At 41.7% G+C, this 26,149-nt stretch overlaps 1 protein-coding gene across 3 annotated transcripts in view; it reads left to right on the top strand.

The window, feature by feature from the left end:
* Positions 1-26,149, top strand: part of ARL15 (ADP ribosylation factor like GTPase 15) — a 394,584-nt gene that overhangs the window by 24,215 nt on the left and 344,220 nt on the right. For 2 of the 3 annotated variants that reach the window (XM_004737892.3, XM_013051269.2), the window contains exon 2: positions 5,154-5,210. The exons of the other annotated variant lie outside the window; for it this stretch is intronic. In XM_004737892.3, coding sequence (XP_004737949.1) covers positions 5,154-5,210 — 57 coding nt within the window. The remainder of the gene's footprint in view (positions 1-5,153; positions 5,211-26,149) is intronic. 3 annotated transcript variants of the gene reach the window in all.

Below are 26,149 nucleotides of genomic sequence, written 5' to 3'. Positions count from 1 at the left end.
GAGCGGGCTTTGTAGCTTGACAGGCTGCTTAATCCTTGATAAAATCCTGGACAAATGGAGCTTCCTTTAGTGCAGGCAGTTAGAGGTTAAGTCTTAAACGGACCATGTTTTGTATATTAATATGCATCATAGATAGTATGTAGACAGTAAGGACCAATAACAGATTGAGAAGTGATTATTTAAAAATAGGATTTTTAAGGCCTGTACCAGTAGCCCTCGGATGCTTGCCCATCCTCTGATGGTTCATGATTCTACTCGGGTCACGCTCAGCTGGAACTCTCTTCTGTACTTCCTTTCACCTAGCTAACTCCTAATCTTTTAGAACTCTGTTAAGGAGGTTTTCCCCTCTAGAAAGTCTTCAGTGGGTTCAGCACTCCCACCATGTCTCCCTAAACCCCTTTGTACATACCTCTCATTATGCTGAACACATTTCTTTCTGTTGCCGTTGTCTGTCACAAGTCTGTTAAATCACTCTCCTGCATTAGAAGACCACTGATGCCAGGGTTTGGTCTGCTTTATCTTTGTATACGTAATATTTGCCAAGCAATGCCTGTCACGTTAATGATGCTTAGCAAGGTTTTGTTTTGTTTTTTTAAACATAGAATGTATTATTTGTTTCAGAGGTACAGGTCTGTGAATCATCAGTTTTATAATTCACAGTGCTCACCATAGCACATACCTCCCCAATGTCCATCACCCAGGCACCCCATCTCTCCCACTCCCCAACCCCCCAGCAACCCTCAGTTTGTTTCCTGAGATTAAGAGCCTCTGATGGTTTGTCTCCCTCCCTGGTCCCATCTTGTTTCATTTTTTTCCCTCCCTACCCCTCAGGACCCTCGCCAATTTCTCATATCAGAGAGATTGTATAATAATTGTCTTTCTCTGATGGACTTCCTTCACTCAGTATAATAAGGGGTTTTTGTTTGTTTGTTTGGATTGAATTTATCTTCACTGCCTCATAAAAAGTGAAGGCATAAACTCCCCAAGGCAAGTGGTATTAATTTTTAATCTGGTAAATAAGAGCGTTTCATTCCTTGTTGTACTATTTAAGTTAGAATTTTCAAAAAGAGAATTGTTCTTCAACATTGAGCCAAAATCATCTGTGTGGATCTTACCTGTGACTTTCAGTGCTGTTTGCAGAAGATTGGCCAAAACGTTGCTGTGATGAAACCAATAAACTTTGGTAGGATGATTTATGCATGTGTTGGATTATTTCTGCTACATGACTTCACCAGTCTCTGAGGTTATTTCTGCTAGATGGCTTTTCAGATCTTTGTGACTAAATTTCACAGAAAGCTCTTGCATAGGGTGTGTGTGTGTGTGTCTGTGTCTCTGTTTAACAGGTGAGGGCAAGGATTTCTTTTTAAATTACTAGGTGAACTCCTGTATCCCACGGCCAGACAGCTGGTGGTCCCTTGGGAGGTATAGGTGCTCTTGGGATGATGGCGGCACTTAGACGCCGGAAAATGTTGTAGAAAATGTCGAGAGGCCAATTTTGTTAGCTTTGCTTTAGGTGTAAATGTTTCTTTCTAGGTTCATGATCACACTCTGATGAAGCTATAAAATAGATGCTGAGGAACAAAATCCTCTACGTTTTGTAAACAAATTGTATTTTATAAATAAACACTTAGGACTTTAAAAAAAAGTTATTTCTTATTTGGGGAAAGTAACCTTTAGAGCATACTGAGGGAATTGTTAAATAATTCACTGTTAATGTTTTCAGTGTCAACACTCACAGAAGAGAAATACTGGGTTCCGAAGTAAGTGGCATTCCCAGGGCTTTGTTTCTGTCAGTCTGGTGGAATGACTAAAGCATGGCGACTGGCATGACCTTTACTGAGGGAGGATTCCACCCACCCAGCACTTTGAGGCTCACATGCACAGTGGAATGCACTAGAACGGGTCTTCTCTGTCCACAGTTCCCCAAATCTTGCATCTTTGCCTCTAGCGCATTTGTTTTGGGATGCTGTCAAGAGAACCTGCTAGAGCGTTGCTTTCTTTGGCAAGAGATGAGCCAGGTATGGGCCTCCTTCGAAGGGCTTCTAACTGCTCTCCCTCCTCCTCTCCTGTTGCCCCAGTTCTGATGTTACTCGTACTACTCCACAGAATTGGCCTTGGCTAGATAAACCTCTTAATCTTCCCACACGCAGAATTACAGAGGAGAAAATAAGGAAACATGACCATCTTTACATCAGGATGGGTTGCATAACACATCAGGCTATTAAAATAGCTTTTAGAAGAAGAGAAATGGAGTGTTTTTACACCCTCTGGAACTGAAAATTTGTTATACCTTGAAATTCATTTTGGACTGTTGTAGTAAATAACATTTGCTGCCATCTTGTTGAAGATTTTTTTTTTTCTCCTTTATTTTCATGCTCACCTTTGAATTTTCTTAGGGAAAACAACAGTAAACTGTAAGTAATCCTATTTCAACTTGAATATTTTTCTTCTGGATTACCCATGTTGTTCTAGAGACATATCTTAACAGATCTTAATTTTGACAGCATCTGTCTTGCACTTTTGTCAGACCGCAAAGAGGAGATTGTTCTGAAGGCTATTGTGAAGAACATTCTTTAGTTCTTAGGCACGTCTGCATGTAGATTTATAGATGCTGATTTAGAGGCTACTGGGTCAGAGTTTATCTAGGGTAGAGCTTCATTCTTTAATTGGAAATAATTACTCATTTTTCATTCTCAGCTGTGTATTATGTCCCATGGGTTTACCATTAAAATGAGTTCTTGCAAATAGAGCATCTGTACAGGGAGAGAATATGAGCTAATCCATTTTAAGTATCTACTGGTTCTTCTGCCATGGCCAGAGGAAGTTTATTATGCTTTCAGCCCTCTTTATCTGACTCCCTCTAATTAGAGGAGAGACGCCATTGGTGAGAACCGTAGTGCAGAAGGCTGCTAGAGCTGGATGGTGGTCCTGCTGCTGGGCCAGCGGTGGGATGCCACGTGAAGTCACTGTGTATTGGTAAGGGGAGGAAGGAATGAGATAATAAGGCTAGTTAGAAGAAAATGCAGTTAAGTTCAGGATTTTCAGGGTAATGGCTTTGGCAATCCCAAAACAGTACTTTTATGTTTTGGGAGTGTAAAAAAGGAGTGGAAATGGGTTTTTAAATAACTAAGCAGTGAACATCTCCCTTTTGAAAGGTAAAGCTCTCACAGAGTCCTTCTCTAATGACAAAGTTTAGGACTCCTTTATGGCCCCTGGGACATCTACTTACAAATAGTGCTCAGTAGCAGTTAGGATTAGGAGGCTGAGAGACACAAAACCATTTTTAAACAAGTTCAGAGTTGGTCTCTGTTCCATGTACTGAGTGTGGAGGGGTTGGTATGGCAGCTCCACTGTCACACGTGTCCCCAGGCTCACTCCTGCTTGGGCTCCTCTTCATGGGCCCGTCTTTCTCAGGGTGCACTCCCGCTGAGGAAGCCTCTGGAGCTACAGCCAGTCTCACAGACTACAACAAGCTGTTTCTACAGAGTGGAGAAAGCTCGGAAAGACAGAAGAGTGAGAAGGGTCCCTCTTAGAGTCTGTACCCTATGTTCACCCTTCACTTAAATCTTGTTATGGAGAATTGAGTTACAGGACCATTCCTAGCTCAAGGGATGGCTGGAAAATAGAATTTTTTATTCCAAGTTGGGGGCGGGGGATAACCTTTTCAGCTTACTGAGGGTTGTTAAATCAATTTGTATAAAGAACAAATTGGTGTGACTTTCAAAGGTGGAAGGGAAGAGTGAATGTGGGACCTAGGGGTAGTGAGTCTTCTGTCTCCCAGCTGATGGGGGGAGCCTCTAGCCTTGCCCCAGGGTATTTTCAGTAAGGCTTTTCATTCAAAATAAAGAAACCTAGTAGTGTTGATAGCTTAATGAAACATTCCCCTAGATTAAGTCATCAGTCACTTGTTCTGAACCAGTAGCACCAGTGAATGGAACCTTCTGGAAGTTTAGCTTAAAAACTGCACCCAACAAATTATCTTCTGAGTTTGATTTTTTCCCCCCAGTGTTATTTTTTATTTGGATGTTCATGTATACAGCGCCTTTGGCTTTCAATCTTTTCCTTACCAGTATTCCAGAGTTTAATTTCTTAGAGTCAGACTTTTTTGAAGAATCAATCTAGTAGGACTTCTTGACCTTCAGAAGGAATATATCTTTAAAAGCATTTTGGCTACCATGGGAATCAGGAATCCTGTAGCTCTGCTTCCTTGGCACAACGGATGACAACCGTGACTGAGATTTGTGGTATTGTAAATATTTATGTAGAAGTTCTTTACTTTACAATAACCATGAAAACAGTGTCAAATTGTACAGAGTTACTTTGACTATCTACCAACTTAATGTGCAGACGTTTCTCCAGTTAAAATCATATTTGTGTTGGTATGCATGGTTTTGCAAGTGGGCATGAGTTTTAGGAATCTGAACTTGATTTGGGAGAAGTGGTAAATTCTAAAGGGAATACTGCAGTGATACTCAGAGACTGAGAACCTCAGTCTTCTCTAAATGCAGCCCTTTCAAAAAGTTCAATATTTAACTAGGAGGTTTTCATTTCTACAAAGTTACTTTTCTTTTTTTAGGGAGGGGCAGAGGGAGGAGGGGGGAGACAATCTCAAGGATGCTCCACACCCAGTCCAGAGCCCATGTGGGGCCCAGTCTCACAGCCTTGAGAGCACGACCTGAGCCAAAATCAAGAGTTGGTTTCTGAACTGTCTGAGCCATCCCGGCGCCCCTACGAAGTTAACTTTTCCATAAGGACTGTAGACATTTATAGCCAAAGAATTGAACTACATAAGTGCTTATAAAACTACTGCTAACAAAGAATGAAAAATTGGATATTGGAGCAGAATTGAAATGAAATCAAGCCATTACAACAAATCCCATTTCTTATATGACACTGAATTGAGTTGTTACTGCGATTGAAGGCCCTGCTTTCTAGTCCGTGATTAAAGCCCTGTGCCACACACTTTGTTATCGACAAGGTCTTAACGTGAGCTGGCCTAGAACAAACAGGAGGGAAAAAATTCTGCTACTTGTTCACAAAGCAGATGTCAGAATACAGCAGATTTTCTTTAAAGAGGGAAGCAAGTCAAGGGGGGAGAAGTCCGTTCCATGGGACAAACATTTAGTTGTAATTTCTTATTCTTAATCTCGTAGAGAATGTCTGAATGTATCCAGATCTCATTTGCTGTTTGTAGAATTGGCATTCACACGGTAAGCGCTGTGTATTTCTGCAGTACCAAATGTTGTGAAAGTATATATGAAGAACTGAGTGTTGGAGAGCACGTGGAACCACGGGATTTGCCCTCCACTGCTGGTGGGCGTGTAGATTTCTACACCCACTTTGGAAAACAATAAAGTTGAATGCCAGCATATTCTGTGATACAAGCAAATCTACTCCTAGGTATATGCCTCAGAGGAAATTGTTCTATAATTATAAGACGACTTCTGCAGTGACTGGCCCTAGAAGTATTCATAAAAATACAGTGTTAGGAATGTCTATTAGTAATGGACTGGATTAATTGTGGAGTTTTAATTTCCTAGTATGCTATACAGCCACAGAAATAGTTGACTTAAGAAATGTACATGAACTCCAGCTGTACAATTGACAATACATTTTACTGTCATAATTTTGAATGAAAAAAGACAAGTCACAGGAAAATACATGCAGTTTGATTTCATTTCTACAAAGTTCAAAAATAGCAAAACTGAGCAATGCATTGTTGTAGGACTGCATATATAAAGATGCATTATAAAGACACGCAGAATTTTAGAGGTTACCTTTCAGGGCAGTGGTGGTTGTCAGCAGTGAGTGAATTTTGCTCCCAGAAGATACGTGGCAATGGCCTTTTGGTTGCCACAGCTGAGCTGGGGGTGGGTGGGTGGGTAAGGTGTAGTGGTACTATTGGCAGCTAGCTGATGGAGGCCGGGGCTATTGCTAAGCGTCCAACCACACACTGGTTAAGCAGGTAAGGATTATCTGGCTCAACATGCTGATAGTGTTGAGGTTGAGAAACTCTGCCCTAAGAGATTAGAAGGAAGGGGGAAAAAAAGTCTTAAATGCTTCACTAATAGTCTCCTTAACTTGAACGGCATATTTGTGGTGTTTGCTTTATAGTCATTCTTTGAACTACATAATTCCTTTATATACTTTATTGTACGTAGGATGTATTTTGCAGCAGAAAAAGAAAATCCCAACCCACTGTAGCATTTTTTTTTTCTCTCCCCACATCCGTCTGTTACCAGTTGACTCAAATGCCCTGAGCCAATTTCTTAATTCAGAAACCTGGAGTGTTATCTCTGTGGAAGAGCATGAAAGAGGACTTTTCCAGTCTTGAGACTCAGCAACAAAAGTGTTGTCTTCTCCCTTTGAAGGCTTAGGCGGAGGGGTTTCTGAGACTGTGGACAGGAAATACAATGATACTTACTTCTGAAGACCAAATTATTTCCCAAGGAAGAATTTAAAAACTTGATGATTTTGTTTCCCATCGTGTACAAAAGAATCCTTCACAGGTGTGCACACAAGTTTAAGGAACTTATCAAATGGTTAAAGCAAGAATTCGAGGTAAATGATATGACCACAGGTTGTAGGGTTGAGGGCAGCGAGCCTAGCTTGCGATTGTCCTTGGATCCTCCCCTGTAACTCCTACACTGGCTGGGATGTGGCACGTGCTCAGTAGCTCTACGTCCCCTTACTTCCATTAAAAGGAGCAGTTGTCAGCCATAAGTTGAATTTAAGAAGAATCAGATTTTTATTCTTTTTTTTTTTAAGATTTTATTTATTTATTTGACAGAGATCACAGGCAGGCAGAGAGAGAGGAGGAAGCAGGCTCCCTGCTGATCAGAGCCATGATGCTGGGCTTGATCCCAGAGCCGAAGGCAGAGGCTTTAACCCACTAGCCACCCAGGCGCCCCAGATTTTTATTATATTACTTGTTTTAGCTGCTTGTCTTGCTGAATATCTCTTCATGTGTTTTATGTGTTCATTCAGGATGCTGGATTTCATACATAACCTTTACAGGCTCAAAACAAAATTGGGTGGCATTTGTTGGCAATTAGATACATAGGTTATTTGGGAATTAGACATGTTTATTTTATGTAAAGTTACTTTGTGAGCATGACTTTTTTTTAATCTTTGGAGGAGCAGATGCTAAATTGGGTTTAGCTATGCAAGAGTAGACTCAGGGCAATGTCTGTGAAGGATAAGGGGGAGGGAACAGAAGAGAGAGAGCCTTAAGGCCATGCTGCTGGGTTGACTCCCTTGCATGGAGAATGGGAAGAAGGAAGGACGTTTAGACAGCAGGGAGCTCCGGAGGAAGTTTTGGGGCAGGTGGCGGCCTCCCTGAGTGAAACTGCTTGTTGGAGGAGCCCTGGGATGGGCAGGAAAGGTCTGACTCTGGGACCTCTGCATACCTAGGCATTGGCTGGCAGCGGCCTAGGAGAAGCAGAGCCTCCCATGGTGGACGTAGAGTTGTGGCAGCTGGAGACTCGGTCATCTGTGCCTCTCTGGACAAAAGCTCTGAGCATGGCCACCCCAGGGAGTCCACACAATATGATATGGACAACTGGTACCTGTGAATCCTGGCACTGTTGATGGCAGGCATTGTTTAGTTCTTCTGGAATACCTAGTGCTTAGCCTGGGCCACAGACCTGGGCCTCTGCTTATTAATGAAGAATCTGTGGCTGTGGACGAATTCTAAGGCTGATAAAAATTGTCCCTCGAAGGAGGGGGCTATGGACTGAGGTATTCCCCTCCCCCATTTCATATGTTAAAGCTCTCTAATCCTCAACTAGAGGGTATTTGGAGATGTGGCTTTTGGGAGATTATTAGGTTTAGATCCAGTCGTGAGGGTGAGGTCTTCATGATGGGATTAGCCCGTTGTAAAGACTGGAAAGTTTGCTCTTTTGGGGCTGTAAGGTGGCTTTCTAAGAGCCAGGAAGAGAGCTCTTGCTAGAACTGGACCATGTTGGCACCCTGATCTCAGACTTCTAGATGAATGAAGGCATAAAATTTAAGCCACCCAATCTATGGTATTTTGTTATGGCAGCCCAAACAGACTGCAACAAAGAGGAGGAAAAATCTTGTGGATTGTAAATAATATAAACCTGAAATCTTGGCACCTGCTGGAAATAAAAAGTTCTAAAAAAAAAAAAAAAGGTATGGTTGAGTTTATGGGGTGAGAAATGGTCTTAGGTGACTTTTTATTTCTATGTGTTTCTAACATGGACAAATAGCAGCTGATTAAGCCCCTAAAAGGAAGAAAAAAAAAAAAAAAGGAAATAAAGGCCAATTTTTTACATTTTAAGAATCTGTAATGTGAAATGAGCAAGACCGAAATGGAATATATACAGGACTTACACATCGAACACTTCCAAGGTACAAATGTGTTGTATACAGTGAATGCATACTGAACCTTAAACATTAAAAACTTGAATAAAAATCATTCCTGAGACGACAAAGGCTATCCTGTGCTTGCTATCCATTCTTCTCCAACATTTGGCATAGACAGAGCTTTCTATAGGAATTGAAAGAAAATGCTTTGAGTGCCCTAAGTCGGGAGATTGAAGAAAATAAATCTTGCAGGCAGGAGACTTAAGCCACAGGTGGAGAAACTGACACTTCCGCAGTGGTTCTAATGGCTACCACGGCCTAGAACAAACTGCAGTAGTGTAGCAGGAGAGCCTTTAAAACCAGAAGTTAAGCTCCTCGTCCTGTGCTGAGTAGCGCAGGAGATAATGTGTGTTCTCCGGAATGTGATGTCCTGATGTATTACAAAGAAGTAATTTAGTTTTTGAAACAAAAGGAGTCCTGTTACATGGATCTAAACTATTTTGGATATTAAACAACATTCACTGGGCTCTGGTCAGGAGGAAGGAGGGGAAGTAAGTTCAGTCCAGGAGTTTACATTACAATTGTGGGTCTATGATTTTATGAAATCCTGGCAGTGGAAACCCACCATACATGAGAATATGATTTTGAAATGAATCTTCTGTGGCCACTTGCAGATTAACTCTGGGCTAAAGGGCATGTTGGGGGCATAGTTTAGGACTTTCCTTTGGAATGTCAGTGTGCTTGCCCTCCCAGGAAACTGGATCCAGCTCTAGGGACTTCTGAGCTGGGAACAAGAACCATCACACCCACAGCACAGCAGCTGGTGGTGGCCGGAAGCAGTGTGGAGCTGTAGTCTGAGCATGGAGCCACCTTTCTGATGGATGGTGAACCCCTTGGATCAAAACTAAATGACAAGGCCTGAAGGGAATGAAGTCAGGGCAGTTAATCAGTCCCCCAGGATGGTATTGATTAAAGCACATGACCCCACTGGCCTGTTGTTGCCTCTCTGGATCCAACACCTGCAGGAACTAATTCAGTCTAGTGATGAATGATATTTGATCTAAATACCAGTAACATAACATGCATGGTTAGAGCTTTTGCTTAGTAATAGAGCTGTGAAAACTCTAGATTTGTCTGACTTCACAGGAAGTGTCAAATGCTATTATTTTACCAGCAAGCATTCATCGTTTAGAACAATCAGTTTGTTTAAAAAAAAAAAAAAAAGGGATCCACATTCATCCTGAGATCAGTTCATTCAGCAGTGGGTAATGGTTATCCTTACTGAGCTAGGACATTTGCTTGACCCTGCCAAACTGCTCCTATGCAACTTCTGTGACTTTTCCCCCCAGGAGGGGACAGGGAGAGCTACCTATGCTAGTACAATAAAATGGGAAAACACTTTTTTAAATCTTATTTAAATTCAAGTTAACATATAGTGTGTTACTAGTTTCAGGGGTAGAATTTAATGATCCATCAGTTGCATAGAACACCCAGTGCACATCCCATCAAGTGCCCTCTTTAATGCCCATCACCCAATTAGCTCCTCCCCCCAACTCTCATTTATAAAACTGCTAATTTCCATCTGGCTTTTTAGGCCTGCATAAAGATTCCCCTAAACTTCGATTGAGTTCTTATAATGTACAGTGCCACATGTAAGGGTCCTGCATTTATATTCTATTGCTGCTCAGGCAGATGACTACAAATTTGGTGGCTTGAAAGAACATAAATTTTATTATTCTGGAGGTCGGAAGTCTGAAGTAGGTTTCACTGGGCTCAGAACACGATGTTGGCAGGGCCGGGTTCTTTCCTGAGAAGAGCAACTCATCTTTGGCTTTTTGGGCTCCTGGTGGCTGCCTGTATTCGTTAGCTCAGGGCCCCCTTCCAGTAATGACAGCACTCCCAACTCTGCTTCAGTTGTCACATATGCTTCTTGGTCACTCCTGACCCTCTAGTCTCCCTCTTTGTAAGGATCCTTAGGGATTCAGTTGGGTTCTTGTGGGTCATAATCCAGGCTAACCTTTGGCTGAATCAGGAGTCACATCTGCAGAGGGCCCTTTTGCCACAGAACAGAACATGTGTGCAGGTTTTGGGGACTGTGATGTGCCCCTCCTGTGGGGGAGGGGAAGGAGTGTTCTGCCTCCCACAGGCACCAAAGGGAGAAGTACAGAGCATTCTGTACAACTGTTGCTCGTTCTTGGAGGGAAAGCAAGTCAACAACCGTAGGCAAGTCCTGATGCTGGCATTAGGAGGTCCTCATCATGTGTTAACCAAGGTTAAATACTTGTGGGATGGACTGAAAGTCCTGTTTGTGGGCTCTTCAAATATTGGGGACAATATTTGCCCCCAAATATTTGTTCCTGAGCAACAAACTCAGGAACAGGTTGAATATGTGACCAGATGGAGAAGACTGGTGTTGGCACAACAGGTATGGTCTCCTGAAGACTGCAGCCTAAATACGTGTTGTAAACTGTGTGGGCTGCAGTGATACGTGCGATAATGATAAAGAAATGAAAAGCTCCACGACCAAATGAGGCACTCCTTCCCTGAAGACACTCTGTGTAATTGAACAGAAGTGAATGAAGATACTGGCTTGGCTCTTTTAATAAAATAGTAACCGTGACTTAGACAGCAAATTTTTATTTCATGGAAAAATCTAGAGACTTGGACTCCTTCTGGCTTGTTCTTTCATTGCCCAGGTTCTGCTCAGGTGCTGGCTGTAGACAGCTCACTGCTCCTGCGTCTTTGTTAGACTGTGGGAAAGAGAAGCAGAGGACAAGCAGTTCCTTTTATGGGCATGACCTGGGAGCTGCACACATCACTTCCCCTCACCTCCTGAGTATTGGAACTTGAGTCACAGGTCTACATCACTACAAAGGAGGCTTGGCGATGGGGACTCAAGGATGGAAGACTCTGGGGATTCTGTTCTTGAAATGTAGAAAAGAATGGGCATTGGGGGACAATTTGCAGGCTCTTCATGAGGAAATGAGATAAGGCAGACTGTTCGATGGCTGGAGTGTAGACCAGTGCAGTATACCTTCAGGAAAGTGTGTAGTACAGTCACTATTGCCTGTAACCATTATCTCTACATACATTGAATGAGCACATGGTGTGGCAGCGAGAGTGATCTTGTGTTTGTGATGAGTGTAGCTTCCGGTTGGATTGATCATTGATACTTTTTGGGCCAAGATTGAATCTCATGTTTTATTTATAAATATCAACATAGGTTTTTTTGTCCAGACACATGCACACATATGGTTAGTGTTGTTCCCAGCAATTTTATTTCGAAGGGTGTAAGTGGGGGTTTATATGCTTTAAAACCTAGGAAATGAGGGTTTAGGATTGTTTTCTTCAATAGAGTAATATTCTCAAGTAAAGTAAGAATCTCTGGCTAATGTTGCTAACTTCCCAGGCAGGAGAATTTAAAGTGTTCCTTAAAATGAACTTGTTGAGAGCCACAAATATCCATCTTAAAATCTGTTTATATAGAAAGAGTTACACCATGGAATGTGTGAGATGGACAGGACTGCCTTTAAAAAATTTTTTTTTAAAACATCTTTTGCAGTTGGAGCCCAGATAAGAGCAAGATAAAATCTGTTTGGTTTAGGTGTTCTAATTTGGGGAATGAAGAATGCATTTTTCACCCCTCTCAAGATAGAGACTGGTCTGCCGCAGACCTGAAAGACTGACCTGCCCCAGCCTGACTCTGAAATAAGTGATCCTTCCCATTGAGTCCCACCTAGACTGAACGCATCTTTCCTCCCCTAAAACCACCCTAGATCTGTGCTTCCTTCCTCAGTGACCAGCACAACTGCCCATCCCGTTGCCTTTCCAGGGACTGTTCTGCATCAGGCCCACACCTCTGCGCTTCCTCCCATCGTCTCAGATTCCGACCTCGTTTCTCTGCTGCTTGCTGTTCCCTGGCTTCTAGCCCCGCTGCTGGAAAACCCTAGCAGCTGCCCCCAAGCTGGGCTTCCCTTTCCAGTCTTGCCCCCTCTCAATCCATTTCTCCACTCTGCAGCAGCATAGTCTGTGAAATGCAGGTGTGCTTTTGCTAGAAACTTCTCGGTAGTCTCCTGTTGTTCCTGAAGTGAAAGCCCAGAATCTTTAACCTAGTTTCGAAGGGGCCTTGCAGGAGCTGGCTCTGCTGTCCCCGTGGGCTTCTCTCTGCCTCTCTTCTGCCTCCAGCATTCTGGATCCGGGGCATAGTCCTCTCCGCTCAGCTGCTGGTCTGTTCTTTTTAACTTCCAGCACTCTTCACATGCTCTCCTCTCATCTTGGAATGACCTGCTGTCTGTCAACTCTTCTGGGAAGCCCTATATGACCTCAGCACCTGGATTCATAGCTCTTTCTAGGTCTCCCCTTTCTTTGTACTCCAGAGGCTTTCGCCAGCCAAGGTGCTTGTATCACACTGTCTTTGAATTGCTGCTACTTTTTCTCTAGCTGTAAGCTCAGCGAGGACAGTGCCCATGTCCCAGTTTCTCTGTTCCCTGCCCCCCAGCGTCTGATGGCACTTTACCGTCCTTAGCACCACTGACATTTACCGGACACTAAGTGTGTCAAGGCCCTAACTCCTTTGACTTCACAATCTGGTGAAGAAGGTACAGTTATCCATATAGTTGCAGAAATTGGGGCACAGTGTGGTTAAAAGTTTTTTTCCATGTGGTGGAGACGGGATGTGGAGCTGGAGTTCAGCTGATTTATGCTGAGTCCTAAACCCTGAGTCCTCACACTTTCCTGTCTTCCAGATAGCAGATACTCTATGAGTTTGTTGAATTTAACTAAGAAAGTCTGCCAGCATTTAAAAAAAAAAAAATCAGTGACATTTTTTAAAAGACCAGGCTAGTTATTTTGTATAATGTCTTTTAGATCTGTAATTGTTTCTTCATGATTAGATTCACGTTAAACATTTCTGGTAGGACCTGAGGTGTGTGCTCTGTGTAGCTCATCAGGATCCCTGATGCTCATTTTCTCCTTCTTGATGACTGACATTAAGTTCATGATTACCCCAAATTCAAACGGCATCCTGTTTAGAGCCTATAGTATCTTTTATACGCATAATGCATGATCTGTATCTTTGGATGATAATTTTGTAGCATATTTTGAGGTCAAGTAAGGGACTAAGTTCATAATGGCTTGCTCAAGTTTTGCAAAAAATATCTAGATGGATCTTAGTATTTCCCCTTGCTTGGGTTTAATAATGCCTCATTATTACGGTGTTAATATACAATGCATTGTATCCCGGGTGGTTTTTTCCAGTTGAAGGAGTTAAGAGTTCAGCTTTCCTGTTTGTTCCATTTCACTGTCTATGGTCCTCTTCAGCTAGCTGCCTTTCAAGACTTGGTGTGAAGTAGTGGTTGTAACTGCAAGTATATTATCAGTGGCAGAGAGGCAATTCTAATTATATATTCTGTATTAACTAAATTTACATGTGAAGTAGAACCATTCTCATCTGTAGGTATCTTAACTTTTAAAAACAAAGGTATCTTAACTTTTAAAAACAAAGAAGCGATGAGAAGTGGGCTAGTTACAGTATGAGGGTCATGTTTTACAAAGGGCCTTTGTGACATTTCTTTCGGTAATTATCAACTCTAGCTGTATGGTTGGGTGGAGAGGCTCTTTTCTTGATAAGAGACATTTAGAGTCACTGAACTTGGGAACTGAAAATGTTTTTCATTTTCCAAATTAAATGACATGGTGACCCTTAACAAAACTGTATCTACTTGATGGAAATTTCCACCCTCGGAGAGTGCATTTTTATGTTGTCTCTTTTCATGGGTGGTTGACTTCATTATCTTGAGCAAGGTTTAGTGGTTAGTCCTCAGGACGAGTACTTTTCTCTTGATAAGGGGAGTAACTTATTTTTGTCAATGATTAAAAATTACTTGAGAACGCGGTCACTATCCAGGATGTGCTTTACCCACATTCATAACTTGGGGACAAAATGGTGCTTTAGACTTCTTAAGCAGTGCCAATAGATGAATATCGTGCCTATAAAGGAGAACATAACTGGCAGCCCAGTGACTGGCCTTTGCTTTGTAGAACTCAAATTTACTTAAACACAGACTTAAATAATACAGAAAGTGAATCTGAACAAAAGGCTTTTCTCTGCGGGTAGCATTCTGGAGAGTCGATCTGTGTCCTCTGTTGTTCCTTGGGGTTTAGCTAGGCTCTGGCATGCAGTAGGTGCTCAGTCACTGTTCCTGACCGGGTGGGTATGCAGTTGTTTGGGCTGGGGAAACGGAGTGCCTTGCCCAGACTCCCAACAGCCTCGAGCGGTTCTGCCAGGGGTGCCGGGCTCAGGTCTCACAGATCGTGCACTTGCACTTGGAATGTTCGTGAAGGCAGGGAGTGCTGCTTGTTTTGCTCACTGCCACGTCTGCAGGACCTAGATAAGTGTTTGGCACGCTGTAGGTGCTCCCTAAATATTTGTGGAATGAAGGAATAGAGCTCCATTCGGTGTGTTGAAACTGCTATATCTGTCCTTGGGAAACAGAAGACTCTCCAAGAGTTCTTTGGGCCTGGTATGACTAAGGAGATCAGTGTCCCTTCTGTGGAGACTCATTTCACAGTTACCCAGCTTTTCCAGTTAGGAGGGAAAGTCACTGCTTTCACTTTTCAAGTTTATCACAGTGCATTAGCCTTGGGTAAAAAAAAAAAAAACCTCCAGGGCACAAAACGAAGGAAAAACTGAAAACTGTGTCAGTGTTGAGGAAGCGAACGACTCTAATGTGGCCAGATCAATTATTTTCAGTTCTTTGCTTTCAACAGAATGGAAGGCAAACTCAGATTGTCAACTGATCATTAAAAATAGCATTGATAAGTCATGATGTGATTTGTCATATAATTAAAAGGAAGTTGAAAGAACTGAGTGATCCCACTATAGCAAAGATTCCTATTCCCACCTATTTATAAGAACAAGTTTCTCGGGGCTTATGTCTAAATAAGAAAGTATGAAAGTGCAGAAGTAGAATTGATATTGAACCATATCTCATTCTAGTGATAAGAATCATCCATGCTCTGTAAAAAAATGAAATAAAATATAGCTTATCTATCTCGTTAAGAGATATATTTCCAGAAAGCTGTTTTCTATTACAGTGGGCTTACCAGCCTTTATTACATATTTGTTTTGACCAATTGTAGACTGGTTATAATTTTATGATTCAATTCATAAGAAAATTTTTCTAAAAAACATTTAAAACCTGGAAACAGGTTTTGAACATGACTTGCCAGTTAGTGGCCAGGAGAAATGCATGGATGGTGTGCCTTCACCTGTGATAGGAAACACCTGGAAGGAATAGTTGGAGAGCAAAGACGATCATGGCTTTAGGTGTGAGGTGGAGGTCCCATGTGGAAATACACTCTTAGAGTCTAAAGACAATGTTAGTATTACAGATTTGTAAGGAAAGGGGCTCTGTTTGGTTCACTGCACTACCCCTGGTGCTCAGAACATTGCCTGACCCGGAGTAAGCATTCATTAATTTGTCGGATGGATGGATATAATTTTGGAAGTCTTCCAAATAGAAAGAATTGCTGTTTTACTCTTTGGCCCCATTGGTTCATTAGGCGCGTTCCTTCAGTTTCCTGTTTCCTTTCTCCATGGGGCCATAGGGTTATGGACCATGGGCTAGGAAGCATATGTCCATGCATTTGCTTTATATATATTCCGTGACCAAAATGCTGCCTTTTCCCTTTTAATTCTTATCTCTTACCGGTGTGATTCTTTTTTGCTGTTTACGCGGTGGAGGTAGAAAAATCTTCAAACAAAATCGCTTCATTGTATTTTAAAAGTCTGTGTTGTTGTTGTTGTTGTTGTTTTAAATTTCACAGTGACCGTGATGGTTTAGCCAGGACATTTGACCTGCCATTCTTCAGCTTTATTTGGTACAGGTTCAAAATGCAAATGATGATAGTATGATGATGCAAATAACAACAGAAGTGCTCGTTTTTTTTGCAATTTTTTTTAAAATGCAAAATTCATTTCAGCCTATGATTAATGTTAAAAAACAAAGCAAAACAAAACAAAAAAAGGGCTCTGCTATTGACCCTGTAATCTCTGCTTTACTGTTTCCCCAACCATCAAGAGCAGTGACTGGAAAACTTGCTATATTGTTATCCTGCTTTCCCATTCCATCCACATGATTTCAACCTGGATGAGAAGATAAGCCAGAAGTTTTATTGCCCATTGGCCCCATTAATGCCCATTATGTTACCGAATGTTCTTTGTTGCCAGGACCTGGCAAAAGGAATTGAAGTGCCTGCCTGTTCATTTCACTGAATTTCATCATGTCATTTTCTGTCTAAACTTCTAATTTGAAGAGAACACAAACTGAATTTTTGTGTATGGGGGTTGGGGGGAGAGTAAGCTAATGTAGGAATTTAGGTAAAACTTTTAACAGATTTAGAAGTGAAAAAAATGTTCATTTTCATGATCACATGAAGAGCTCACGAAGGGGCTGTCAGCTCTGCTTGGCAGAAAGAAAGGTCAGTATACCTTACCATTTGTTAGAGACAGGAAAAAAAGTTGTCTGCTGGGTTTAGTTTGTTCTTCCCATGACTGCCAACTAAAGATATAGGATATGACATAGGAATATAGTTATGAAGGGGGAAAACAGATAATTGGAGTTTGGTCTTTTTTTTAGGGAAGAGGAATTTCTCAGCACGAGGTCCTCAGTTGTCTAAAAATTCCATGAAGGCAGGCAGATTTGTGGAGCGCCAAGGAAGGTTCTGATTCAGGTCCTGCCATTTAGTCAAATGATTTGGGCAAGATATTTTATAATTTGGGCCTTTTTCTTGTCTGAAAATGAGTTTGAATGAAATCCTCACTGGATTCACCCCCAGTTCTGCTTTTGGTGGGTCTAGCTTTGGCTATAAAGCAGCATTTAAACTAGAGGCTTTAGGTGGTGGCTTGAATCTTAGGAAAAAAGTTGTTGAAGGGAAGCAGGAATATCCATTAGAATTTAGGACTTGGCGTGGGAGACGTTTTATGTATGTTGTATATTTATTTCATTACTTATTCTACTGACTTAAGTGATTTTGGGGGAGGCCTTATATTGAAAACATGTATTACCCCAGATTAACATGAAACATTAAGAATTTATTTTTATTTTTATTTTTTTTTTTTAAGATTTTATTTATTTATTTGACAGAGAGAGATCACAAGTAGACAGAGAGGCAGAGAGAGAGAGAGAGAGAGGGAAGCAGGCTCCCTGCCGAGCAGAGAGCCCGATGCGGGACTCGATCCCAGGACCCTGAGATCATGACCTGAGCCGAAGGCAGTGGCTTAACCCACTGAGCCACCCAGGCGCCCCAATATTTAACATTAAGAATTTATTAAACTATCTTCTGAGACACATGAATGTGAAACTCCATTTTGATAGGAACCTGATTTACTGGAGTCTGTTGGAGGTTTTGCTTGTTCATTCCTAGGTGGTAAGAGCAAGAGACATCCTCCAACCCCAGCTCCCTCCAGAAGAGATTGTGTGTGTGTGTGTATGTGTGTGTGTGTGTGTGAGAGAGAGAGAGAAAGAGAGAGAGAGAGAGAGATTCAGTTCTGTAGCCTGTATAACAGGTAGGTATAGAATAATTCACCTACCTGTCCTGAACCTCAGGTTTCTGCTCTATGCAAGAGAACTAGACTAGACTAGATAGCTTCTAAGGATATTTTCAGTGCATGTGTTGTATGATTAAAAAGGTAATAAAATTCAGGCTTCTGAAGCTCTCTGGCTTTATGGCCAATTTCAGTCCCAACATTTCTATAGTCAGCAAATGCCCAGTTCATTTTGAAAAATACCTATTGAGTATCTGTGTCAAAGTGCTATGCTCTAGAGGTAAGAGAACATCCTGACCATGGAAGAATCTATTGATGGTTCTAGAAGGCCTTTCTGAGTTGGCTTAATAAACTGGAGCATGGTAAGACGTTTTATCAAAGATCTACCTCGTTAAGTCATACGGTCCAAAATTGTGAAGCATAAATTCCAAGCATTAAAAACAAAATGAAGTCTGTTAATGGGTGTGGTTGGCAAGGAAGAAAGTGTTCCCTCCTGTAGGGTATCGTGGTCCAGGCAGTTTCCCACAAGGTGGATATGGCTGGCAGGACTGTGCTGTTAATGACCCAGTTAGACTGGCTTGATCCTGTCAAGTCTGTAAGGAAGTCATGTTGGAGTTACCTTCTGACTTGGGAGACACTGTTCCTCTGTAGACTCTTGCTCCTTGCAAATGAGAATAGGAATTGCTTCTTGTGGGCTGTCTCCCTCCAGAAGATGAGATCAGAAGCAGAGGAAGCTTGTTTCTGTGGCTCAACACTGCTAAGGTCTATCCAGAGAAACATGGGGCTTACTTGTTGACCAGGCTACATTCTAAATTCTGAGCTTGAGTAGCTTGGGGGCGGGGGTGGATGTGTCATGAGTTGATGACATAGATTGGGACTACAGTAAAAAGTCTTCATTCTATGACTTTGGGCACATTTCCTTCTCCCTCCTGATCCTGGGCATCATCTGTAGAACAAAGGGTTTGGACTATGGTCTCAGAAAGTTTATTCTAGCTCTGTGATTCAATGACCCCAAGTCTTCTAGCTCTGTGATTCAATGACCCCAGTTTGATACCAACCTGAGTTTCATCCTGTTTAGATAATCCTTCCCCGTAAGACAGGAAAAGATAAGCTGTGCATTTTGTAAAGAATGTTCTCAAATAAGGGTTTGAAATCGGGAGGCTTTTTATTTCTAAAGTCGTATATCAGCTTAATCAGAGCCCTATGTTCTCTTGGTGTTAGTGTCTACTTCAGGCGGACATTGCGGTCTTTGAGTTGGGTTAGTATGAGTGGGACCTCTAGGACTAGGACTTGTTGAGTTTTACTTAGTTTCTGGGGTACCAAAGGTCAGAGACCAGACTCAGAAGCAGCAGGCAGCAGATCAGTGTCTCAAAAGATGTGTTTGCCCTGCAGAGTCCATGATGACCTCTGGAATCGTGACTTTCTCGTTCTGTAGCGCCTTCTTCTCCCACCTCCTCTTGGGTCAGGGGGCTCCAGGGGCTTCTGTGGGCCTGCTGTCCTGATGTTATTTAGCAGATCTGGCTTCACCAGACTCTTAGGGAGAACCTGGGCTTTCCCTCCCAAACCCCTCTCCTGATCTGGGCGGCTTCCATTGTCCCTGATCATCTTGAGCTGCCTTGGGAACTTTGGCTCAAGACAGAGTTTGGGTACCCTGGGAAGTATATACGTTCTGGAGCTATTCTAGGGACAGTGTGGGAATTATTTCTGGATTTAGGTTCGGCTTATGATCCAGAACTGGCAAGAAGAGAAGATAGATGCTCTTAGTGTATAGCTCATCAAGGATTGGTAATTGTTTCTTTCTCAACACTGCAGTTTTCTTTTTAATTATAAACTGCTTCAGATCCCTTTTTTTTTCTTCTTTTTAAATGGGGCTAATTGGAAATAGTACACGAATAAGTAAAGACCCACTATCCTTCTGTGAACCTCCATCTGTAGTAAGAGGGTGGGTTGATTTCTGATGTGCTTTAAGTACCAGCAGCCTGTGGTTCTGATGGTCTAGCTGACTTAGCTGGTATCTACAAACAGTTCCCCTACCTCCACTTAAGTATGTTTTGCAAATACAAGGTGTTATTGTTATGGCAGCAAATAATGTAAGTCAGTACTCCTGTGTTTATATATTTGGCTCTGAAAGGAAACCAACAAGAGAGAAGAAACCAGTAATTGTGGTTAGAAAACAAGTACCTATCCCGGTTTTCCTGGAGGTGCTTTCTTTGTGTGGGCTTACAAAGGAGTCAGGTTTTTCCCAACAGGAAACCAGTAGCCTTTTCTCTGACAAGCAACCAGAAACTTGGGTTATTTCTTACCAAAAAATATTTAATTTCAGAAATAATGCATGATGATAAAAATGCATCAGACAACTTAGGTGCTTCTTTATGTTGAAGTTGGTTCCATGTGTTTACAGGCCCTGACTCATAGCCCCTTAGACCCAAAGCCTGCAAGCATGGTTTGTTTTCCAGAAAGGAATCTCCAGCAGAGAGGGATTTGGCCCAGTTGATCTTTCAGCAGCACAGGCCACAAGTGAGGTGTTCAGCCAATGGCAGAGTCCCTCTTGGGTGAAGTGTTGCTTCTGGATCAGTCTGCTGGGGTGGCATTGTCCTAGTGGAGGGTGTAGGCAGGATAGGTGGTAATTCATTTCTAATATAAATATATATAATTATTTCCTTAAAATAAGTTCCCAGGTGTGACATTGAGTATAAAGTATATCATTTTAAGTTGTGTGTGTGTGTTTTTTTCTCCCCAATATGTATTATTTGTATCCTTCCTACTTTCTACTTCTGCTAGCTAGGTGTGAGAGTGACTACCCTCTTGTATACCTCATTTCAGCTCTGGATATAAAGCGAAACAAAACCTTTACCACTTAAGGTATTATCAGTATCATGTTGATTTTATATAGTTTTCGAGTTAGTAGTGATTTTTATTTTGCCTCTTTTTACTAGTGATTTTTTTTTCATGTTTATAGAGTGATTTGTGTGTTTTAAATTCTTCCCCTCTGTTTCTTTTACATTCTTTTTTAATGTCTGTGGAAAGATAAACTGAAGCATATTAAGATTTGAGTTTATTTGAGCAAAAATCAATTTGAATCAGGAAGCACCAAAGATGTTTAGGGAGAAGGAGAGGTAGCGAAGCAAGAAATTATTTGATAGGCTACAGCTTAAGTAGTTGCATTATTTGGGAAAGCCTAGTTGGTGGTTTGGAATAGGTTGACCTTAGGTTTTTGATTTCTTAACCTTGAAGCATTTCAGGTTCAGGTTTTGGGCTGCTAAGGCATTAAAGCCACCTTTATCTAATGGCCTTGTTTAATAAGTTGAACACTTCCCTTCCCAGCCATTCTAAGATAGAGTAAGTACAAGAATAAGAAATGATTTGTATTAGTTTGGGAAATCATGTAAAGTAATTCTGTATGTGTCCATATCCATAACCAGCCTTTCCTGGGAACATAAATTCCTAGAAGTGAAGAATTCAGGTAGTGGAATCAAGGTTACAAGGTCATGGCCATTAACTGGCTCAAGGTCATATTTGCTTTTCTCTCCAGACAATGTCTCTAAACTGACAGGATAGAAATATAGGTGGATCACAATAGGGCAGGGTGGGGGTGGGGGTGAGGATTTTTGAAAGGCCCACAAGGAGCTGGGAAGACTGGAAAGCAACTGAGCATTGTTGGTGTCCAAAATAGAAGAGCACAGTGTGCTCTAATGCAAAGCAATCTGTACTGTTGTGATTTGCAAATGGTAACTTCCTATTACATTTTGTATCAACAGTTTCAAGCTGCCCCCAACCTCCCCCCACCCCCGATCTTTTCCAGATAAGGAAAGCAAGGCCAGGAAGGCCAGTAACTGAAGGGCATAGAGGTTCCTATGTCTCGATCTTCAGGAAAAAACATTTTACTAAGTGCCTACTATAAGGGAGGGAGAAATTTTCTTGTTTCCTCCACCTGGAGTTCTTCTAGCTGGTTTAGGAATTAAAATGACATGAGACAGATCAATAGGAGAAAAACAGAAACGCTTTATTTGTGTACTGAGGGCCATTAATGAAACAGATCCAAAGAAATGACCAAGGCAGGCAGTTTTATAAATTTTAGACAGAGACTAATTTGTGAGGAATTGACAGGATAAAGAGAACAAGTGTCGGGAGCTTTAACATCAGTAAAGCCTTCTGAGCAGGGTTTAGGTTGAGGTAATAGATTAGGAGAACAGTGTGTGTACACACAAGGTTTGTTTCTTTAGCTTTTTTCTTTGTTTTGTTTTTGTTTTTATAGCTTTCTTTACTAAAGTCCCTATCTCTGGTGATAAGGATGTCTTTTTTCTTTTCTGCACGGGGAGGGTGTTTTTCATCAGGGAGATTGGTTTCCTGCTCTCAGAGGGACAGAAGGAGGGTCTGACTGTCCTTGTATTGGTTTCCCAAGGAACTATGATTCAAAATAAAGATGCCATTGTAGTACATCTTGGGGTGGCTTGCCCTGGGCCCCTACACTATGTGCCAAACACCAGGCTAGGAACTGGGAGTCAGTAATATTTTGCAGGGATCTTTTATGTAAAAGTTAACATGAGGGCCTTTGTGATCTGGAACCATTGAACCCAAAGAAGCTATTTCTTTACTCCTGTTAAGTCCTTTTATGACTTAAGTATTTAGATCACCTAAAAAAAGTAAATACAGACCCCCAACTATTGTCTAATTGGGCTTCAAATTCTAGTGGTAGTGGGTCCCCAGAAGTTACCACATTCTTTCTGGGACACCCCAAAATGTTGAAAGCCTAAGCTTCAGATAATTGTTAAATCAGATTCATTATATAATAGTGGCTTGTGTAGGCATGCTATATTGCAAGTACCCAAGGTTAAATGTGAGCACATCTTGAAATTGAGAAAGGTCTTGTTAACTATCCTGCCCCCCTTTGGCAAAGGCTCTTCGTTTTCTGGTTTTGGGTAGTAGAACAGCTTCTGTTGAAGAAACAGCATATCAGTGCTCCATGAGAAAAATTTGACAATCCCTAGTTTAATCCACAGGAGCCCTTTTTTTTTTAAAAAAAAAATAGAAACTTCATTTGTGATCATCCCAGTTTTTCTGACTGTATTTGTCACCCCAGCCTCCATCTCCCAACTTGTTGATCTTGAAAGATGGCTGAGATTTGGGAAATTCTTTTACCTTGGAAGACTGCGATAATTTCTGTGGGGGTTACAGTTACTTATGTCATTTTAAATTAACCAAACCTCTCCCTCAGTTATACAGTTAACCATACATTTAAAAATTAACCTACTTCACTTTTCTCTATGGCTTGGCAAAGCATCCGCCTTATTGAGTTGTATGATCTTATATTTTCATTTTGTGAAGCTTTAATCAGGTCTTCAACCTTCTAGCCACCCCCCCACCCCCCGCCCGTTGATGACATGTTGATTACTTAGGCATCGCTCTTAGTGGCCAGTAGGAGTGATGTGGTCCAGCTTCATGATCTGTCACGTCATCCTGATCCATCCTGACTGATCTTTCTCCCATGACACAGAGCCTCGCGGTGGCTAAGCTGCTGAAGGCTTGTCCTTAGTTACATGGATTTGTCTTTACTGAAGACTTACTGAAACTGAAGTAGGTTCATGTATTAAAAATATAGGTGGGGCTTCTAGGCAGCAAACATATTTCCTCTAAGGAACAGCACAAGCATCTAGGAACCTGGACTTTAGAACTTCCTTGATACTCTTTTGCAACTGAAAGGATTTGAAGAAATGAATTGTCTCTTTCGATTTTTGGGGGGGGGGGAGGGTGTTGGGGGGTTGTTTCTGTTTTTTGCCCAAACCGACCTACTGAGACAGTCTCTTCTGTAAAGATGCCTTTAACTGCTACATCACTGCATCTTCTGCTTCGTGTATTGAAACCCTTTCACTGACGTTTCAGAGCATTCTAGAGTTTCCAAATGCATTGTCACCTGCTTGGTTTTGTTTCTGAGCTCTTTTGACAGTTCAGAGAGTGGCTCTGGTTATTCCAAGGGCTATAGCTTCAGCACTGTGTCCTGTGTCTTGATAATAGTGTGGAATAACAGTTGCTTTGTTCAAATACGGAGAAATTCAGAGAATTAGAAGTTACTGGTTTTCATTTATACATTCAATAGTTGCATGGGCCGACTCCTTGCGTACATGAAATTATCAGGCTTTAGCATGCACTTAAATAAAACCGTATACAAGTTACCCTCTGCCTTGGCAGTTGTTGACATTGACTGGCTATTGGAATTGGATGGGTAGTAGTTTCAAAAAAGGCTGGTGGGGGAAAAGAAAAAAAGCTGGTGGCTAGATTTATCCTCAGAGAATTCTGTTGTAATAGGTCTGCCGTGTGGGTTAGGCATTGGGGGTTTTAAAAATCTTCTCCCCTGTGATTCCAGTGTGCAGACAAGGTAGAGAACCACTGCTTTAAAATTGATTGCATTAATAACTGGGAAGAGTCTGGGTTTACTTTACGCTACAGGTGTTCTTAAATAGAAAAGCATGGTAAACTTGGAGGAACTTAAGATAAAAGATCTACTTGTTGGAGTCCTGTCCCTGCAGACTCTGAATCAGTAGGTCTAGTAGTAGGAAAAGGAAAAGTTCCTAAGTAAGGGTGCAGATAGGATTCCATAGGAATTCTGACAGTAAAGTTGATCAGAGGTCTCGGTTCTGGTTTGCCACCCCTGAGAGCTATAGGGAAAATATCACATCAGACTTTTCAGTGCTAGCATTAGTATTCGTTTGTTTTTAAAAAGTCTAGCTTTCCTTAGTTTACATATATATATGGAAAAGCATCCTTAAGGAAGAATGAGATAATTAAATCAAAATACTTAAATGTCTTTCAGAAACCTATAGATGTTTATCTTCTTTGCTTCAGTTCAGAACATGCTTGAGTATTTTTGGCTACCTTAGAACTTTTGGTGTATGTGTTTTATCATAAAAAGTATGAGACACTAATTAAATCCTACATCATTGTTTGCTTTTCTCTTCTTGCCTAAATTGGGAGGGGGTTTTAAGTGAATCACTTTTTAGGCCTCTGTACAAATTGGCAGTGTTAGTTTTTTTTTTAACTTTTGCAAACTGTGCTTAATTTGGGGGGAAAAAGTAGTTTAATACAGCATTTGATTGAATATGTTTGAAGTTAGATTACAAAGTGGAGTAAAACTAATTTCGTCACTGTTGAGAGGTAGACCTTGTGTTGTATAATTTCAGAGTCAACGGTTTTAGCTGGACTAAAATAGTGGCCCTAGTGACCTTTTGTGGGCCCATTTGTAATTCTAGAGCTCTCCACAGCCAGTTTGTTCTGGGAGCAGATGCCAAAAAGGGAGGAACTTCAGGTCCACTCCATAGCCAACATGGTGCTCTCCCCAGTACCTCTGAACTCTACTTTATCTCCACTGGTCCCTCTGTCACCCTAGCAAGCAATTCATCTGCAATCTCTTAGGGCTCTTCTCTACTACTCGTGTCCCTACATTTGCCCCCTTGACACTGTGTTTCTCTCCTCAACACCCCCAGGGTTGCAGGCCCTTTTCTGGTTTAGTGACCCTCATGCCTCCTGCTCAGAAGTCACTAGACTTTGATCTTTCCCTTGAAAGCTGACAAAATCGGGATTTACTTCTCTTAATGTAATCCAACTTGCTCCTCTTCCTTTTGATGATTTCAAATATCTGGTCTCTTATGCAATTTTATCACCCCTATCCACACACCTTTTCTACCCTGATGAGTTTGGATCCTTATGGCCATCATTGAATGTATTCCCTAGAGATCCAGTCCCCAGTCCTGTACTCCAAATCAGTTCCTCATGGCAGCGTGCCGGACTCCACTCCAGCCCCTGGGACTGGCTTTGGTACACATTGATTTACAAGCCCTTCAGAGCCCTCTGTGGCTCCTTAGCAATCCTCTTTACCCCTTAGACAGCGAGGGCTCTTCTACTTGATCCCAACACCTGATAAAGATCTTTTCTTATCTGTGAACTTCAACCACAGGCCTTCCTCCTTTATAGGCTCCTGAAGTGGCCTTACTAACTCTTTCACTGAGAACCTAGAGCCAGAAACTCTTCCTTGCTTCCTTTCCTCAAAAGTGTCTGTGCATTGCTTATCTCTCCTCTTCGCTATTCCCTTCCAAGGTTGATTGGCCAACTGTGCTCCTCTGGTTCTCTCTTGAATTTTTTTTCTGTTATCTTTACTTCCTCGTACATGTTCTTGAGTCTTTGCTTTTCCATTGACTCTAGTCTCCTAGTGTAACATATACCCTACTTGGTTTCTCTGCAGTTGCCTTAGTCACTCTCCCTTTTATTGACAAGACTTCCTAA

This window comes from Mustela putorius, unplaced genomic scaffold, assembly GCF_011764305.1.
Source record: "Mustela putorius furo isolate JIRA1106 unplaced genomic scaffold, ASM1176430v1.1 tig00000407_pilon_pilon_pilon, whole genome shotgun sequence".
In the NCBI taxonomy this organism is placed as follows: domain Eukaryota; kingdom Metazoa; phylum Chordata; class Mammalia; order Carnivora; family Mustelidae; genus Mustela; species Mustela putorius.
Note: the sequence above shows the minus strand (reverse complement) of the source record. Positions and strands in the feature narration are given on the sequence as shown.